Below are 19,703 nucleotides of genomic sequence, written 5' to 3' on the forward strand. Positions count from 1 at the left end.
TCGTTTTATGACCCCTCAAACTAGCACACAGAATCTCACTCCATAATGTAATAAACAATTCTACAACCAGTGCTTAATTAATTCCCGAAAGTCATCAAAAGCAGCTATTAATGATGTTTCTTTTTATCTAACCATAAATATGTGAGTCTCTTGGGATGAAGTATTAAAAAAGAACATTCTGGCAGAACTGTCAACTTGATAAAGCATAAAATGAGCACCAGTGAGGGTAATTCAAAATATGACGGCAAGGCTACCTAGTCTGATTAGAAAGTTAGGTCAAGTTGGATTAAATTTCTCTTAATGTTGTGCTTATTAAGATGAGGACAGAACAGACATGGTGTGAAATAGACAATCCAAATGAATAAGCAAGATAAAATACTACAACATTTAGAAACTGGTTGTAGTATTCTGATTTAAAAATCAGTTCTATATGGGAATTTGATTTATTGTGAAAATATCAACATTTACTGTAATGAGAATATGGACAGTGTTTCAGGGTTGTTTAAAACCTGCATATCACAAAGAGCAGGCTGATATTTTCAAGAGAACTTAAATGTTTCGGGAACCCAAGTATCATTTTCACAAGTAAATCTGGCAGTAGGAAGCCCTTAAATGAAATTTAGTTTCCTGGCAACCCAACCCATTGTTGAAAATTAGATTTAAGCTCCTAAAGGGCTTTGATGTTTTTGCAAATCACACTTCCTGCAGCACTGCACAGCTAAATAGGTGTAATACAGTAATTTACCCTTCTATTGAGGCTATCAAGAATGGAATCACTTTGATGGTTTTAGTGATGTCTGGCATTTTGTTTGGTTTTGTTTTTTCCCTTTGCACTATGAAAAAAATAATTCTGGGCATATCCAGTGATGACTGGCATCTGTGATTGGAAATAGAGAGAGAAGATTGAGAAGGCACATGCCTTTTCCAAAATAATCTTATGTACTCCTTTGTGTGCTTGTGCAGTGGAGTCTGTTTGGTAGCATGTTCGACCTTTGGAGGAACTCCATGAGCTGTTGGGCACTTGATGGACTGCAGCTTTCTGAACATCTCCTGTTGAAGCAATCGTTGTGACACCTACACTCAGAAACATGAAATATAATGGTCTGGACCTAACCATTATGGTTCTTACTACGTGAATGGAAATCCAAGGTACAAATACCTATAACAATGAGGTTTTAGTTATTAATACAAAGGAACAGATACAACAGGAAATGTTGAGAAACACAGCTGAAAATAATTTCAGACTCTTTTGGGCTCTGCACTCCCCTGGAGTATGCAAAGAAGGCCTCAGATCTTCAGGACAGTGCTTTCAGATCTCTTGACCTGTGGAAGGATGCAAGCTCCTACTGAAGATGAAGGCTGCTGGTTGCTGCACTTAACATTGAAGACCTTACTGTTCCAGATACTTGAGAAAACCTGCACGTTCCTTTAAAGAGGAGTTTTTTAAATTTAAATTTTCTCATTTTCATATTTGTTTCAATCTTTGGTAAAACTTTTCTTTTTTTTTTTTTTTTTTTTTTTAATATTGGGATTTTCTGTGAAAGAGAAATTCTGTTTTGCAACCATTTTCTATTCAACAGAGCTATTCAGATGAAAGCATTTTCCTATTCATTCCACTTTGCAACTAACTGGTGCCACCCCATATGTATTGCTCTTCCAAGAATGATGTGGCAGCCCTGGAATAGCTAATTAGTTGGGCTGTATAATGCCTCTGCCAGAAGTTTCAGCTTCCAGAGGCATTCCTTTACGCAATGGTAGTGTGGGTTTGGCATTTGCAAGGATACACACAGTTTCAGAAGCCCACAGGCACCAAAAGTTAGCCTGTGTTTTATAGCTGGCTCATCTCAATCCAGTCACTGAGCTGATGTCCTAACCACAGTAAGTCAAGTAAACTCCTTCAAAGCACTCAAGGAGAAAGCTTTTGGTTAATTTATTTTTCCTTTTTAATAAAACCTTGTCTTTGAGGATTTTTATTTTATTTTTTTTTTTTTTAAAAAGAAAAATTCAACTACTACAGCTATTTATTGTGAAAATTATTAAATTCTAACATTTCTAGTGAAAACACCTTTCTCATTTGGCCCTCAAATTTTTGTAGGTTGTTAAGGTAAATGAAAGATGTTTAAATCCAGTACCTTTATACTTGGTCACCACAGCTGAGTTGACACTCAGAGGTTCTTGGAAGGTGACAGTGAGTGATGTACTGCTTGTTACCATGAGACAGACATTGGTTGGCGCCTCAGGGGCTCCTGGGAGAGAAGAGAAAACATCAGCTCTTCAGCACAACAAATCCTATTCAAACAATGTTTCAGAGTCTTCAAAGAACCCAGTGAAAATCACTCTGCAATTGTGAGCTTTGGGTTGTAGGTGTTTGTGTTGTAGGTGTTTGTGTTCTCTGCCTTTTGAGAATTTTAATTAGTGCTCCTGCTAACAATATGCTGCAGACACCATTTGTTTCTATCATGCTTTTTGGCTCCTTTCAGTTAAAAATATCTTCCTGCATATATGTAACCCAATAAAACAGATTCATGCTAATTATGTCAATGAAAAGCCCCTATAAATCTCTTGGGGTGGGTAGGAGGAGAGAGAAAGGACAAAACCACAAAGAGCTAATTAAACCTTTATGGTTTCACTAACAAATGCAAATATATTAAATAACAGAAAACATTTTTACATTATTGTGATGCAGAAATTGCAAATTCCACAAATGTTTCAGTGCAGTAGTTCCAAAATACATTTGTCAGTTGAGACCTAACATTTTGGAGAAAAATAAAAAAGTTTAATTCACAGAATATCAATCATACTCAATTCAGAAATCAAACAGAATGGCATTACTTACTGCTGGAGCCGATTTTAAAAAAATCATTATACAAACTTACAATACTGCTGCATTTGCTATAGTTAATGTCTAGTACAAGGAGCACTTCCTCTCTCTAGAAGTAATCTTAAAATACAATAAATTTGAGAAAATTTTTTGTAAGTACACATATATAGAGATGGCTGCAAAAATGTTTATAGCAATGATTATATTTCATTTAATAGGAAACGGCTAAAAGATCTAAATGTGAAGCAGTTCAGCTATGTTTACTCCTTCCCATGGGCCCAAATTCACATTTATTTTGGGTAGACTCGCTTGCAGAATGGTTTAAAGCGGCCCAATCTCTGACTACACTGATGAAATTTTGTATGTAGATGCCAACAAAAAAATTACGTTTTCATGGTTTTATATGAAAAATAGTCCTTTAAAAAAGGTATTTACAACAACTCCATTATTTTAAAACAAAAATATTTTAAAAAATCAGAATAAAACAACAGCAAAAAAAGACTAAATGTTCCTCTCCCTTTTTATCCACATTCATATATTTTTCTAATTGTCCTATTTTAAACTTTGATTACATGAAATGAAATCCAGAAGTAAACGTGAAGTGAAAGAAGAGGGACAGAATCATTAGATTCTGAACCAGGAGTTGTGGATCTATCTCATCTCAACAGTTTTACATGGCCCACTCCCTTTAGAAGCTGTGTGCTTGCTACTCTCAGATATTTGTTCCTCTCTGGTCCTAACATCAATTTCTTTCTCATTCTGTGCAAGACTATTTAATTGCATATGCCTTAGTTTTCCCATCCTAACATTCATCTACTTCACAGCAGTGCTATGAAAATCAGTTAGAGCACCCTTTCTCAACAAAGGCAGTGTTCTCAGTTGTAGAGTTCTTGTCTTGAACTTTGCAACTATTTTCTTCTACTTACTAGCATGCTCGTAGCCTGCCTTCATGCGCTTGTATAGCCTGTATCTCCATTCCCAAGCTTTTAGTTGCTTCTCTTTTTCTGTGTTGTCTGTACCAAGGCCTTCATTCATCACCTGTGCAGACAATTCAGTAACTCGCTGCTGGGCTTCCTGGACCAATGTACTCAGATGCATTGACCTGCTTTCCATGTCAACAACTACCAAGAAAAGGGAAAAATAAAAAATGGCTTGAGGGACTCACATGACAAAATTCTGGCCTTATGAATTCCAGCGTAACCTATGTAAGGTCAAATCTTTGAACACTCTGCCTTCCAATAGATATTTTATCATCAGCTTGATTGGAGGTTGGTATTGGTTATTGATAAACACATACAATATATAAATCTCTACAAAAGAGATCTAATTGGAAAAGTTAAGAATGAGAATTCTATGCTTAAGGGCCATGGCTGGGAAACAATGGCTCTCTTTTCAGGTTTTTCTTGTGCCTCAGTTTTGCCCATGTAATATCTAATTAGTCCTCTGACAGGCTTGACAGATAGTGAGCAGTTTTACATGTGGAGATTATTATTCACCAGTACTCAGAATAATTTTAATTCAAAATTTAGCAGTCCAGATTGCCAGTATGAACTATCGTGTACTATATAAAGGTAAAAATGACAATCATATTGATTACAAAACAAAAAAGGTTTGACCTGAACCCAAGTCCACAAAACTGCCCTAAACCAGCCCCTTGATTATATAGAGAAACGTGATGAATCAAGCACTATTTTCAGAATTGCTCTTAGTCTGAAATTGTTTAAATCTATTTACAGATTAGAAAATAGGATTTGTAAAGCTACTTAATCTGAGAAGAAATGCAACAACTAATTTGATGTTCAATATGCAGGATATAACGTATAAAAGAAGGAATTCTGAAATCACAGAAAATAACTATTCTCTGGTGTCTGGTAATTTGCAGAAGAATTCTGAAATAGTTTTAAAAGACTTATTTATCCAAGACTCTTCTCTGGCACAAGTCACTACTCTTAGCAATAGTGTGGTGTTGCTCTCTAGGGACAAGCAGGCTGTTAGTTTCCCGAAGGTTTTTGTAGGAACAGCAGCAGTGTTGCACAGGCTGCACTGATCATTTACTTGCATAAGCCAACCAGTAACAATTTCTGGAAACATCAAACTGTGCCATATAAGGGACTAAAACTCTGACTGGCTTTTGACATCAAAACACTCTAGACCAAACTTCTTGTTCAAAACAGGGCCAGCTACAAGGTCAGGCCAAGTTACTGAGGGCATTACCCATTCTGGTCTTGAAAACTTCCTAGGACAGAGTCTTTACAACCCCTCTGGGCAACCTGTTCCACCGCTTTACTGTCCTTATGGTGAAAAAGGTGTTTGTTTTATCTGGTCTGAACCTCTCTTGCTTTAACTTTGCCCGCTGTCTCTCATTACAATATCACAATTGAATTTTATTAGATCTAAGTATAATGCTACATATTAATGTGAAAAGTACCACGGGATCTTTAAAACCACAGGAGGAAAGTGAAGAATTACTCAACACCTCTGACATCCGAAAGGTTGTTTTTGAAGAATGTTTGTTTCTTAGACTTTGCTTTCAGAAGCTGGCTTGTAGCCATCCTTCTTGAAGTTTGATCATTCTTCATACGGACATCAGAGACATATGGCCAGGCTTACTGGAATCTGCTGGTATTCTCTAAACTGCTGTTTACTGGGAGGCCAAAGGTGACGGGGTTTCCTGGCTTCATGCCTACAATAAGCATGCAACACATCTGATAGCACAACAGGACTGAGAAAGGAGATTTTATGTGCCAGAACTTCAGGTGATTGTGAATTGGCATTGGTTCAAGTTCTCACTGAGTATCTGTTCCCCTGTGATCGACAATTGTCAGGTCTTGGAAATGTGTCAGTTCAGCCACTGGAAATTTTAATCTTATTTATATTTAGGTTCACATGAATAAGACTAGCCATATATGATGAATAAGGATAACTGAAACGATTGATAACAGTAGACTTCGACAACAGCAAATGTTTTTCCTCCTCCCTGCTAAATTAATATTTTAAATGTTGTATTTTCTGATCCTACTTTAAGAGATTTTGGGTTCTTGTGAAGATTTACACAGTCTGAGTTCCATGTGGAAATGAAGATTATAGTTTTACATTCTATTGCTTTATCTGCTCTTCTGCCTATTGCAGGCAGCAGTCCAGGTGATACAGCTGGAAACTATCTGTCCTTCAGATCCTCTTTTCTACAGCATTGAGTCTATAATGAGATTTCAGCTGGGTCACTGGTCACTGATGCCAGAGATTTCTCTATAGGAAGTTTTCAGTGTACACTTGCAATGGGGAATTTCTTTACCTTGCAGTCTCCCAGGTCTTTGTATTGGTGCTATGCAATCACTTAATCAGATTAAGAGATACTTGTGTCCTGTCCCAAAACTGCGAGTCAGAATTTTACCTTGAAATCTCCCCTCCTACTGAGCCTGGAGAAGTCTTTCTCAATTGCTCACCACTCACCAGAGAAATGAAAATGCTCCTACTAGGTGCTGAATCATGTTCTTGAAGGCCCGACATCATACAAACAGAATGGGTTTAATTCTAACAAGTTTGGTTAAATAGAAGAAGCAAAGCAGAAAGACTAGAGAAAATAAAGTGGCCACTGTCAGTTTCACAAGAACAAAGTCATATACAAAGCTGTTCCAGACCTTTGTTTTGAGTGCTGAAAACAACTTTTTGCATTTTGCTCTTAAGTAGCAATCATAAATCATTAAAATAAAAATAATAATAATTAATAATTAAAAAAAAACAACAACCAACAATCATTTGCTTTTTATTGAGAATACTTCAACCTTTATTTCAATCAGAAAAGCTAAAAATCAAGATAAGTGAAGTGGAAATTTGGTGGGTATATTTTGAAATGGAAATGAGGTGGTTATGTATTCATATTCTCTGTGTTCATAGGCATGTTTGCATTAATTACAGGAAATGAATACTAATTTATGATTGCCCCTGCTCGCCATCAGACTGCATTTATTTACAGATGAGGTCAATGAAAAATTAGTTTAGTCTTTTTTACTGCTGTTTAGAACACTCAAGACTGTGTTTTCCTCTAGATTTGTCATGGTTAATGAATGTTGCTTCAGCAGTCAATCATGTACTCTAAATGCTGTCACACTTTTTTTTAAAGCCTCAGTCATGAACCATGACAGAAAAATAAACAAATAAATATAAAGCTAAAAAACTCTTTTCACTGAGCAGCTACACTATGCAAAAATCTCCAGGGAAGGTTAAAGGAGGCCAGAATAAATGATAATATAAGTGCTGTGGACATAGAAAAGCAATAAAGGTGTACCAACACTGAGGGTCTGGCAAAAAAACTCAGCACACACACACACGCACACACACACACTCCAGTGAAAAAACTGGCAATGTTAGTAGCCTCAAGGTGCAATTTCCTGGAGCACTGAGATTGACATGCCAGCACTAAATGTTGTTAATTTAACTAACTTCAAATTAATGGCAGAGTCTGCAGTGGCCGAACCCCTCAAACACAGTCTCATTATAGCCTTGCTGGGAATGTCCTAAATATAGGCATTGACAGTTTGAAACAAATTCGCATACAACATTGGTGTATTTTTAGACATAAGTAAGGCGTCAGAGTTTGTGTCATGGTTTACGGTTGATTAATTGGGTTGGTAAGTCACCCTCCAGCCCACAAATTGTGCATAAAAATGCCCATGAAGGAATACAAAGGACAGTTCTATAACTACAATATGTAGTTATAAGCAACAATGGTATTCCAGTAATGCGTGAAGGCCTATTTTGTGCTTAGATATCCTTTGGTTCTGTAGAACTTTGAAGTCTCATTTGACTGCAATTTTAGTCCATTTGAAGAATAGGGATGAGGAGTTATGAGCAGGAATCTGAGGTAATGGAAATGTTAAATTTCAACAAAATCATTCTCCTGAAGGCAGCATAACCAAGACCAAAATAATCAAAATAAACCACAGCCTAGATAACCCATAATCCTTTCATTTTTGATGACTATCTCCATTTTCATGCCATGATCTTGTATCACTCACTCACTCAGTACCCGTTTCTGTGTTTTTAAAGATTTCTTCTCAGCATTGATATTAACTCAGCTGCCCCTCCATTCATTAGGTTATAAATTCAACCTGATTAACCAGTTGGTGTATCAAAAACAGCCTGCTTTGCACACATTCAAAGAGATATTTCTGCAGATGTCCTCCAGCACTGTAGTGCTATTGCTGGTACGATTATCTTCATGATAAAGCCAGTCAGATTTTGTGTGTAATGTAATTAATTTCCTAAAACAATAGCAAACCTAATCTCTTACAGGCAATTATCTAAACCAATTCAATATGTGTACTTTACTTACAGTGTGGGCTTTCCTTTGCCCCAACGTGTAGAAGAGTCCTAGCAATAGGGACGTTGTTTGTCAAAATGGCAATATCCAATGGAGTTAGTCCTTCACTGTTTGGTGTGTTCAGGTCCAGTTCCTCCAGTGTGTATTGATAAAGAAGAATCTGAACAGCATCCAGATCTTGCTGTTCTACGGCCTCAAACATAGCTTCATTGCACTGGAAATTCTGTGTACCAATAAAAAATAAAAATAAAAATAAAATCAGTAGAACTTTCCAAATGTCACTATTTTAAAAAATAAATGGGGAAAATTTGAGTTTTGAAAGATTATTATAAAATATTGAACCTTCAGCCCCATCCTAGGTTCAGCTAAAAATATGGAAATCGTTTGCAACAAAACTGAACTTGCTCTGCCTCTGGAGTTGTGTACTTAAACTTGGTTCACGGCTCTAGGAAGATTAAGATGAGATTCAAACCAATCCAAAACAAACTTGCTCTTATTTAGATACCTGTCCTGTAATTGAACCATATAAGAAATATTGTATGTTTTTGATGTGGAACTGGAAGAAAGACTATGATTTTGACAAGGTGCTGGACTACTTATTTTTTCAATATCTAAATTTAAAGTTAAAATCTGGGGTATACAAACTCAAGTAACCAAAATTCAAATCAAATAAGTCATTCTGGAGAAAAACTTGCACAGGTGCAGTGTAAGCTATTAACAGGTACTGTTCACTCCAACACTTCAGTCATTTCTAGGTGCTTATGTTTTTGCATGTAACTTGTAAATGGAAGAAGCTTTGAGATGCATCATCTTTAAATAAAGTAGAAATAACTATCCAGTGAGCATGTTCAGAAAAAGTGTGTCTGATCAGCAGAGAACGTAAGCATAAGCATAAGGGAAAGCAAAATCAAGAACATACATGGCAGCAGCTCTGAAGCAGAGAGATCCAGTGAACCTTTTTCCTTACCAATGACAAGTATATAAAAAAACTGTAAATACAAAGAAACCTATCATTTCTTAAATGAGCTGGGAGAAGCAGGTGCAGGAGGGTAGCATGGCCTGCAGGTTTCTGTTATGAGAACATCATTCTGGAGCCTACAGTAATGACATGTTATTTGCCAAGATTCTTTAAATTCCTTCCCAGTGCCCCATTGCCATAATTACCCAATAGTGTGGTGGCTTTTTTTTCTCTTAAGAATGAGTTAGTAGAAGCAAGAGGCCCAGCTAAGCAAGGAGGGCTCAGCATGTGGTCACATAAAGGAACAGAGATCTATGTAGGCATATCGTGCCAGAAGGCGCACTAAAGAAATGTATACATAAGGGACAAAGTAATCCAGATACATTATGTAAGCTAGTTTCCTGTATTCTGAAACCCGCAATGGAAGAACCACAGTGACAATCATTTTACAATAATATATATATATATTTAATGATGCGACTAAACTCTGAATTGAAACCATCTTCTGCTGTGATTAGACATTAATATTTCAGCCATATCAAAACACCTAATTTTCCTTTTTTTTTTTTTTTTTTTTTTTTAAATTAATGCAATTTTATCTGGCATTCCCCTGCCTAAATTCTGCCTTAATTGAAGCAATACTTTCTGATAGAGCACTGATCTGTAACATCTTTCCTTTTCTCCTGAAATACATAGTTTAATGGTTTGCAAGTGGTTCTGAAAACTTGAGTCCACAGCTACAATTTGGAACTTGTTGAGTTAAAAATGTCCTTAAACATTTTGTCTGAGGCCTGACAGAAATCTTTTGGTCTCCTGCTTTGCATGTGAAGCATTCATATCACAGTAAGAAATTGCAAAATGATGTTACCTTAAAAGTTTTAATATGCTGAATATTAGGGATCAGCAGAACAAGTAAATATAAATAAGATGTACCCCAAATTTTCAATACAGATAAATGAGACATCTATGTTAGAGAAATATCTGAGGATGAAATGAACTTTGCGGCAATAAATTGAACCTAAGGAGACTAGCGCAGACTTGGAAATCTACCTTTTAAACAATTAAATAGAAAAGGTAACTCACTCTGGAAGAAGGAAAAAAAAAACTTCTGGCTCTTTGAAATTTCATTATTATGGATACAGAACTGTGAAGTGAAAGACTTTTCATATTAATGATTAGAAAAGCAAAATATATTCACCAATTCTTCAAAAATATTCGTCTTATCTACCTTCTAAAAAAACATTAATTTCATCTTAGTTTACACCCATTTCAAATTATTTTCTTACTGATTTTGGAACTTTTCCTATACTGCTGTATTATGAAATAAAGGGGGAATTATGCTTCAGAAGCATATCCGTGTTGATGCAATTAGAAAACAAGCAAAATCATATTATTCTTGCAATTCATCACAGATAGAAAAATTTACTTAAGAGTGAATTCACAGATAGCTTACTACAAAGGGAATTGATTGAAGTAAACTGAATGACTGCATTAGTTCCCATTTCTATCAGTTAAGTTCATTTGAGGAAACACTGGCAAACAGCTGGGGAGTAGAAGAAAAAGGTAGCACTGATGATATTAATCAAAGACAGCCTTGTGGTGGGAGTTCAGGACAGGAAACTAGGTACGTCTCAGATCAAATATTCACTTCTGTGGCAGTGGGTACATGCACAATTTCTCCCCTTTTGGAAATCAGAATAGTCATCCTCTTTTAATTGACCTTATGATTATGCATAAAGTTTAAATGAGTAAGCATTTGTAGAACACTGCTGTAAGGGCTGAATACCATTATGTGTCTTTAATTCCAATTCTGTGTGAAACTCAAATCCTGTACTATATCAGAATTTTTTTGCGTTATACAAAAACAAAATAGAACCTGTTACATAATAATGATAAAACCATAGCTAAAATCAGCATTGCAGCTGAAATTAACTCAGCGATATGGCTGACAAAAGCATTTGGTCCTTTTCCAAATATTTACATATACTTTAACAGAAGAGTTTTCCTATCTGAATGATTCCTGTGAAATTATTTTCCAAACTTCGATTTGACTTGTTATTTTTGCATTATTTGTCAAGATTTAGACCTGCCTAGATGTCTTTAAGAATGCATCTTCAGATTCTTGATTGCCAAACCAAATAACTGAAGTATTTCTGAAGTTTTCTCCTTAAGTCACTTGCTGAACAAAATCTGAGCACATGCTTAAGTTAGTTCCTTATAAATACTCTTGCCAGCAAATCTATTGGCAAGAATATTTCACCAAAAATGCAAAGATACAAGAGAATTTCTATTTCTTCATTTCATTAGAAATCTGATTGAAAAAGCTGCATTCATTTAAAAAAGAAACAGAGCATGACGTTTATAACCTACTTCATCCAATGCAAACAATTCTGAGACAAAATTGCAAATATCAGGTTTTCCAAATGAACAATTCAGATGCAACCAATAGTCTAAAATATGTTGGCACGTCCAGTGACTTCAGAGTGTAAAAACATGGAATTGTGATATGACGTTTCTAACTAGGCGTTCATGTATCCCTTGTCCACATAGTAGCGCACATCTAACCGTAACAGACTTATTTCAGTCAAAAACCATCCTCATGAGACAGCAAAATATCTACCACATTTTCAGCCATGCTAGTAAATTGTCCCATTTGGAAATCTGCACCAAGCCCAGCTCTCCAAGCCTAGAAAACCTTCTACAGTACTCACTCACTTTTCCACAACTATTTGCTTTCACATAAATAACAAAAACATATTTGAAGATTATATTGTTTTCTGCAAAAAGCTGATCATATTCTATATATTAGACTCTAGAATTGCAACATTTTTTAGACATTTACAGTCCAGGGGTAAGATGTAGTGTATTTAGTCCCACATACTCAGTTTCAGTCCAGTTGATATTGTCACAAATACAAAAAATATCTTCTAAATTCTGACTTCATTTACATCTACTAAGTAATTTATTCTGCTCTGAAAAGACAAAACCATTGAACTCAAAGTGAAATTGAATCACATTTAGAACGATCAGGTGTAGTTTAGGGACAATTTTCACATTTCTTTTTCCTTGACTCAGTCTTGTAGCCTCTAATCATTAGCTAGACAGCTGTGTTATGTGATTAATTTATTTAGGTGTTACACTAGTGCACAAATGTATATACTGAAAAGAACTACAGTATTGCTTTGCAGTAAGTAATAACTATGTTCCAGTAAGTGATTCAGTGCTGGAGTGTTTAGAAATGCAATCTTATGTAGCTTAATTAAAATGAAGTACCCCTTTCAAGATATTTGCTCTAGGTTAGCCTGAAAAAGTCTACTGTGCGCTACTGGAGTTGGAAAAAACGTTAAAGTAGTTTCTGCAAAGTCTTGTTTTGATAAACATGAGTTCAAGAATAAAGCTATTTTGGGACATTGCTATGTCTGCAGCAAGACAACAATTTACTGAATGGAAAGTGTTGCACAGCGAGAGAGAATGGAAAGAAAACTCTTCACTAGCCAAAGTTGAAAGAAAACAAATTCTAACAAATGTTGTTCACTTGCCTGGAGACATGATTTTAGTCACTGACTTGCCTCTGTACCACAGAAACTCAATGATTAGAAAATACAACAGCTAGCAACTTAACCTGGAATATTTCCACCCCTTCACTAATTGCTTCATTGCCATTTATTTCTAGGGAAAACTGTAAAAAAACAAACAAACAAACAAAAAAAACAGGCAGAATAGACAGAATGGGTTTTGAAGCCTTTTGAGTTCAATGGGAGACTATTCACTGACTGTTGCAGACACCAGCTCAGACCCCATACTGGTTATACCTAGTGGTGCCTGTACCCTCAGTAGGTCATCAGTGACAAAAGCTGTGTCACTCCTACAGCAGTGTAGTGGTTGAGAGGAAAAAGTTAACTGAAGTCTCTATTCCATTAAACTACCATTAAAAAAGCAACGCATAATTGATTCTTCTCATTATGACTGATTGAATAGGCACTTCCACAGCCTGATAGTTCTGCACTGAAAAGGGGAGAGAAGTGGGACTGTAAGTATATAGCTCTGTTGATAACAGAGGATTCAAGCCTCATCAGTGTGCTGCTCCTCAGTCTTTGGGCTATCCTCATTTGTCATTTCTCATCAGTTAAGTATGACAGAAGATCCCATATTTGAAGGAATACATAACTTGAAGTGTGTATTTAGAGAAACACTGGTCAGAAGATATGTTAACAGACTGGCATTCATTCAGTCTAGATGTCAGTCTGCTCTGGCATGGTCCCCAGCACTAGTTTGTTTTAAATTTCACTCAGTTAAAAACTTGTAATTCAAAAGAAAAAGGCAAGAAGGATAGTAGTGAGAAAAGATGACCTAAGAGATCTTTTCCCACAGTTCACATTTAAATAGAGGTCCAAATTCAAATGATCTCCAAACTAAAGGCTGGAAACACACTGCCACAAGAGTACAGCTGTTAGCTACTAAGCAAAGGTCATTGCTCTTCATAAGTGGGGAGACTGAAGGATGTGTCTGTTCCTCCTACTTATGGAAAAGGAGACTTTATTTTGTTATGGCAATATCAACAGCAGGTTCATCTTGCTCCAGCAAACGTAAAAGATTCTGAAGTGCACTGAGCTTGTACTGTTATTATTTCAGGAACATCCCATTGTTTAAAATCTGTGTGCTGTACGTTGTATAATTTTACCAGCACTGGCATAAATAAGAGTGTTATTGAATGTTAAGACCAGCAGGTGCTTACATGTTTTCCTGTACCAGCACTAGGGTGCCTGGATCTGTTCTGTCACTAGTGTAGAGGACTCAGGCTATACTGGTCCCGTGTAATCTTTCTCACTACCTTATCTAGCAACCACCATCACAGTCTGTGACCAACCCTAATGCTAAGTCTTTACTCCTAATATAAAACAACACCAACATAAGGCAGTTTTTCTTCAGCCTTCAGGAAGGTCAGACACAGGATCATAATTTTAAATTTGAGAAGAATGCACAGCACTAGTCAGAGAACCAGCAAAGTAAGATGAGGAAAAGTGTACAGATTAATAGGAAGGAAACTAGCAATTTGGTAAATATCAAGTAATTACCATTGAGGTCTTACGGAGACTGAGCCGGTCTGATCGAGCTCGGAAATATGCTTCGTCAAAGGATGTATGACTGCCCTTCAGCTTCTCTGACAGGTTCCGATACAACCGCTTTGCAGCATTTGGAGAAGATGGCATGCTGTTCTTCTTAGTCTGAAGGAGACTTAAATTATGCATTTGCTGTGTCATTTTCACCTAGTAGTTCCTAGAAGAAAACAACAGCTGTTTAACAAGGTTTTGCTACACTAAAGTCATTGATCAGAACTGTATCACAGAAACACATTGCATGATTTCTGTGGCAAAAATCCTTTTCACATACAGTTTTTTTCACATACACTTGGAAGCATATTTCTAGGCCTTTTCAGTGGCAATTCACTCTTTAAGGATTTAGTCCCATGGATATCTATGGCAAGGCAGAATTAAGGATAGAAAAATAGACCACTGCAGAAGTATTTCCTAATTTGTGTAAGAAGGAGTTTTGTTTAATGATGGAAATGGACTCTTGACAAAGTGAGTTCTGGTAATGCAGAAAACAGGCTTTATAAATGTTACTGTAATGTTAGGATAACTGGTACATAATCTGCATTTTGACAGAATGAAACCAAACTAACCGAAAAGGAATACATCAGGTTACTGAATTTTTGAACTTGTCAAGTGACTAAAGGTTGACACAAGCACAAGCAGGGCAAGACAGGTGGCTGAGAGTTCCTTGCTACAGAGACCGCTTTTTGTTATCAGAATTTTGAGGAGCATTTGGCAGGGGAGAACCTGCTCTGTAACTAGGACTCCTAATGCATTAAGTTATAGCAAATAAATGAAAGAAAAACTGTTTAGGTTCTGTTGTAGGCATTATGAGGAATACATGGATTTTTACTTTAAACTACTGGGGCCAAACGGTGTTCAGGGCACTGCAAACCAAGACCTTACATGCTATATTTTACAGTTAAAATAATCTGGGATCCTGAGTGCTGCTGTTTACAGTTCCATACTGAAGGAACTGAATTGCATCCTCAGGGATGTCTCTAAGTGAGAAAGGTGACAAAAATGCACCATTTTTTCTTAATAGTAAACCTGGCTACTCTTTCAAACTATCTTTTCCTGTAAATAAGCTTTAGATTCTTCGTACTATGATACAAATCCTGTGACTTTGTTGTTATAGTCTCTCAGCCTGCATGTGAGCAAACCAGACAGCAGGACTAGAGTCTAATTATTATTTACAATCATAAAAGCTTTCTTTACTAAATACTCACCCTGCTGTTGGACCTGCTCTTTGGCATGAATTGGTTCCTAAGATTAAATACACCACCCAGATCTCATAAGCCATCTACACCTTCCTTTCTCATTTGCAAATAGTGGTGAAGCAGATATCCTGAGTAAACATATCTGAGGAAAAGTAACCTCATATATTCTCCAAGCTCATGAGGCATTGGAGAGAGATCAAGCCAACATACTTATGATATGTGATGAGAAAATTTTGCTAAATTATAACAGTGCGTGCAATCAGAAGACAGCAATGCTGTGTGAGTTGCATTCATGAAACTAATATGCAAAAATGGTTATAGTAAGAAACAAGCTCTCTGGGACTCAGGGAGCAGCAGTACTAGGATGATTTTGGACTGTCTTTCTCCGAGCTTATAGAGGAAAGGTAAAGTGAGGCTCACAAACAAGCAACTCAATTCATCCTGCGTTTTATTACATGTGTTTCTGCAGTGACTACAAGGACATCTCCTCATATGAAGTTTTTTATTCACTGCCCCCAGCAATAAGCCTGCATAGACTAGACAGAAAGGCTTAGTGGGAACCAAGGAACACAGGGAAATATGTTTGATCAATGTCTCTGTAATGAGAATGTGCTTGTTAAAGTCACGTAGAGAAAACACTAGAATTAAGATCACCAACTTACAAATGTTCCAAGAAGCAGTAGTATCATTTGGAACCATGTTCTGGAATCTAAGTACATCAGACCTTACCACATGGAAGTTGCTGGTAAGTGCTGAGTTTCAGTATTGGACAAACTTTGAAGGCAGCCTTTTGTTTTAGAGATGTATCAATTGAATAAGTTGGAAGTATAAACATATAAATAAAATGTGTTTTAAAATGGTCAAAAGATTTCATTCACATGTGTCTGTTTAAAATAGCTTCAATAATACAATTTATTTTCAGATATTTATTTTAAAAACTTTAAAAATAGCAGATTACCAAAGGATCTTCATCTTTGACTATTCCATGCTATTACCATTTTAAGAAACTCAGCAATTTACCAAAAAGTAATGCATTTTTCAGAGTAACCCTCTCATAGTTTTTTATTAGCATATAGAACTACAGATCATCCCACATAAATTTATCCTCCTCTTACCTTAGTTTTCACCTGGGTGAAGCTAGCATCAACCAAAGACTTCTTTTCATCAATAAACTATGCTCAAGAATCAGTCCCAAACTGTAGACAAAAACAGGCCAGTTAATATTATAGGTATGTTTGTAAAGAAAGTTTCAATTTCCCAAAGCCATTTGATTCCAAGAGGGGAGATACTGAACACCAAATTATCACACTTATAAGAGCGTATGAGAGACAACAATTTGCAAACCTAAATGTCATCAGGACATGGACTAAAAAGCCAAGTAGATCCATCCAATACTTAATTCAAATATACCTCAGCATACCCTACTTTGTTTGCTTTGGGATTTTATTTTTTACACCAAAAGCAACAAGTTTGGTACCTCTGAATGGCATAATATTACATTATGGAGAAGTTACAAGCTTCATTAAGCCCACAGGCCAATATGGAAATTTACTGAGAAGCTGTGTAGGCATTTAGTAAGTTTACATTAAATAAATTAGGCTCACCCACTTAGTAGGGCTTCTCATACGTATTGTGGTATTACTAAAACCAAACAACAATACCTGTTATTAAAGCTAACACAGCTTATGCCTTTATCAGTCCACCCTAGGTTATTACATTTTGCTTGACCAAACTACATGCTTATCAACTTCAAGTCCCTAATTTTTCTGTGGAGAAGAGTCACTGAAGAGACTTATTTACATGGAACACCTTGACAGAAACATTTTCTTTTATGAGGAGGATTTATCTTAAGAGAGTAAAGCACCTCTCAGTCTTTGAACAGTTTCCAAGAAATCTGAGGGTTTGATAATCATGTCTCCCAGTACACATTCAAAATTCAGTTTGCCGGTCAGTTCCATTTCAACATGCATACTGTAAAAAGAAACTTCTAAACATGCTACAGTTCTCTAGGAGGTTACTGTAGTCTCAGGACCAAAATAAATTTAGGTATCATTAGGCTTCTGGCCTTTGTCTCCAACCCTGGAAAGCCTAGCAGCAGTTTAATACCAAGTCTGCTCAGGACTTTTTTCCATGGTGTGGACTACTGGTCGCGTTGACTGTACCAAACCTTACTTTGACTCCAGGCATTAATATCTCTGGGGGTTAGCAAAGTCCTTCCCACCATGACCTGGTCAAAGACACGGGATGTATATATTCAGAATAAAACAGAGTGTTACTAAGCATCTGAACAATGACTTCCAAGGACTGTAACAATAACATTTCCATATTATGTAGTGAACATTTCTGAGTACAGAGCCAAAGCAATTCCTTAAGATTAGCATAAAGGTAAGAAGGGGATTGAATCTTTTAAAGTCTTTTTAAAAATGTTTCTTCAGTCAAGAGCAGGTGGATCTATACAGAAGCTAGATAAACACTGTAAGAGCTGCAGCTATTCAACAATACTACAGAATCGATGCACCAGAAATGACTTGAAAAATACAAATATGCATTTTTGTATGCTAACCATCAGAACCCTGAAGCAATGCATGGAATAAACACAAAAAAAAAAAAGCAACAGCTGGCATAACGTAAGGCAAATGCACTGCGTTCTTGACCACTGAAACAGCAAGATGCAAAACACTGCTGAAGATTATCATACTTAACATACATATACTTTCTAGTCACACACAAGGTATGGAACAAAAAAAAAGGAAAGGTGAATGTAAGCTGCATATTCTGGAAAACTTTCTTTAAGTATGGTCTTATTAAGCTGTAAAAATGACTCCTGGGGGAGCAACTGAAATGACATCGGGTAGAATCAGGAATAAAATACATAATAATAAATAAGGAAAACAAAGACATATCAACTTCAAAATAATAATAAAAAGCAACAGAATTATGTAACTGGATGTTGGCATTTCATTGTTATAGATGCATGCCATTTTGCAAAAGCAGCTTTATTCTCCTTTATGTAACTCATGCCCCCCTGCCCTCTTCCCCACTCCGATGTGAGGACACAGTCTTTACATCACCAATCAAGTGAAATCCAAAAACACGCATCCACTGAAATAACAAATTCTGCCAGCGAAACATGCTTGACCTGAGCATATATCACTGTGACAACTAATATTGTTACAGTACATCAGACAAACAGTTTAGAAACAGGTGATGTCCAGAATGAACCCGTTTGAGATTTTCATTGATGGAAACCTCTGCACATACCTAGCACCAGTCAAAATGAAACCGAGAAAGGAGATCTCAGTATGGTTCAGATCAGCCCTATGTGTTCTCACTAGCATTCTCATAGCAAGTCCTGAACTACAACAAGCATGTTACAAGGTTTCTCAGTAAAGGCCAGAATGATACAGACTAACAGGAGCAGCTCCTCTTATAACTGGTTGTTAATTAAATTAGCACTAGCTTGCATTGCCAAAAACTAAAAAAAAAAAAAAAAAAAAAAAAAAAAAAAAAAAAAAAAAAAGAGGAGGGAGGGGAGGGGGACTTATGGCAGTGCTTCCAGGAATAAATAACCTGCATTCCTGGGGAAAGTTACTGTACTATCCTGGAAATAACCACCAAAGCACAGTCTCATCTGCATAACTACCACTCTGTTAAAGTATGCACCAAACCAGTGACAGAAGTCTTCCTACACACATTTCATGCTGCACATACGGTAGCTTGATCATTGTGAGCAGATTTCTACTTCCACTTATAAGCACTGAAGTAACCTCTTAATTCCCTAACAGCAGAGTGTTTTAAAAGTCAAATTCAAAAATAAATATTAATATGTTCTCCTTGTAAAAGCATTATTTTGATTGGTAAGTACTGACATAATATTCATGTCCTTTTAAAATCAGATTGTTGAGAAAAAAAAGTCTAAATTGTAGATCACCGTCTGTTTCATGTGGCACAAACATGCTGCACTGTATAGACAGGTAAACTAGAAGGGCACAGCATAGCTGTAAAAGAATTACCTTTAGATCTTAGGAAAGCAACAGACAAGAAAACACTCAACACTATACGTATTCTTAAATATGTTTATTAAACAATTTTATTCTTGAACTAATAGTTAACAATATATGTGTTAAAAATAAATTTGACTTACCAGCTTAGGCTATCCAAGGCAAAATATGAACAAGTTGGTGGTAATTGTCCAGTGTCTTCCTTTAATGAATCACATTGGCTTTGCTGTCTCTGCTGGTTCAGCCTCTGGGCAGAATGAGTAAACCTCTTCCTTATACTGCATGAATGA

At 36.3% G+C, this 19,703-nt stretch overlaps 1 protein-coding gene across 2 annotated transcripts in view; it reads right to left on the reverse strand.

Moving 5' to 3' along the window:
- Positions 1-19,703, reverse strand: part of ANKFN1 (ankyrin repeat and fibronectin type III domain containing 1) — a 136,069-nt gene that overhangs the window by 48,729 nt on the left and 67,637 nt on the right. For both annotated transcript variants that reach the window (XM_068655151.1, XM_068655152.1), the window contains 6 exons: positions 19,557-19,691; positions 16,528-16,608; positions 14,175-14,376; positions 8,154-8,364; positions 3,748-3,942; positions 2,133-2,246 (listed from right to left, as the gene is read on the reverse strand). In XM_068655151.1, the coding sequence (XP_068511252.1) occupies positions 2,133-2,246; positions 3,748-3,942; positions 8,154-8,364; positions 14,175-14,360 (706 nt within the window). In that variant the 5' untranslated portion in view covers positions 14,361-14,376; positions 16,528-16,608; positions 19,557-19,691. The remainder of the gene's footprint in view (positions 1-2,132; positions 2,247-3,747; positions 3,943-8,153; positions 8,365-14,174; positions 14,377-16,527; positions 16,609-19,556; positions 19,692-19,703) is intronic.

This window comes from Anas acuta, chromosome 18 (assembly GCF_963932015.1).
Source record: "Anas acuta chromosome 18, bAnaAcu1.1, whole genome shotgun sequence".
NCBI classification, from domain to species: Eukaryota; Metazoa; Chordata; class Aves; order Anseriformes; family Anatidae; genus Anas; species Anas acuta.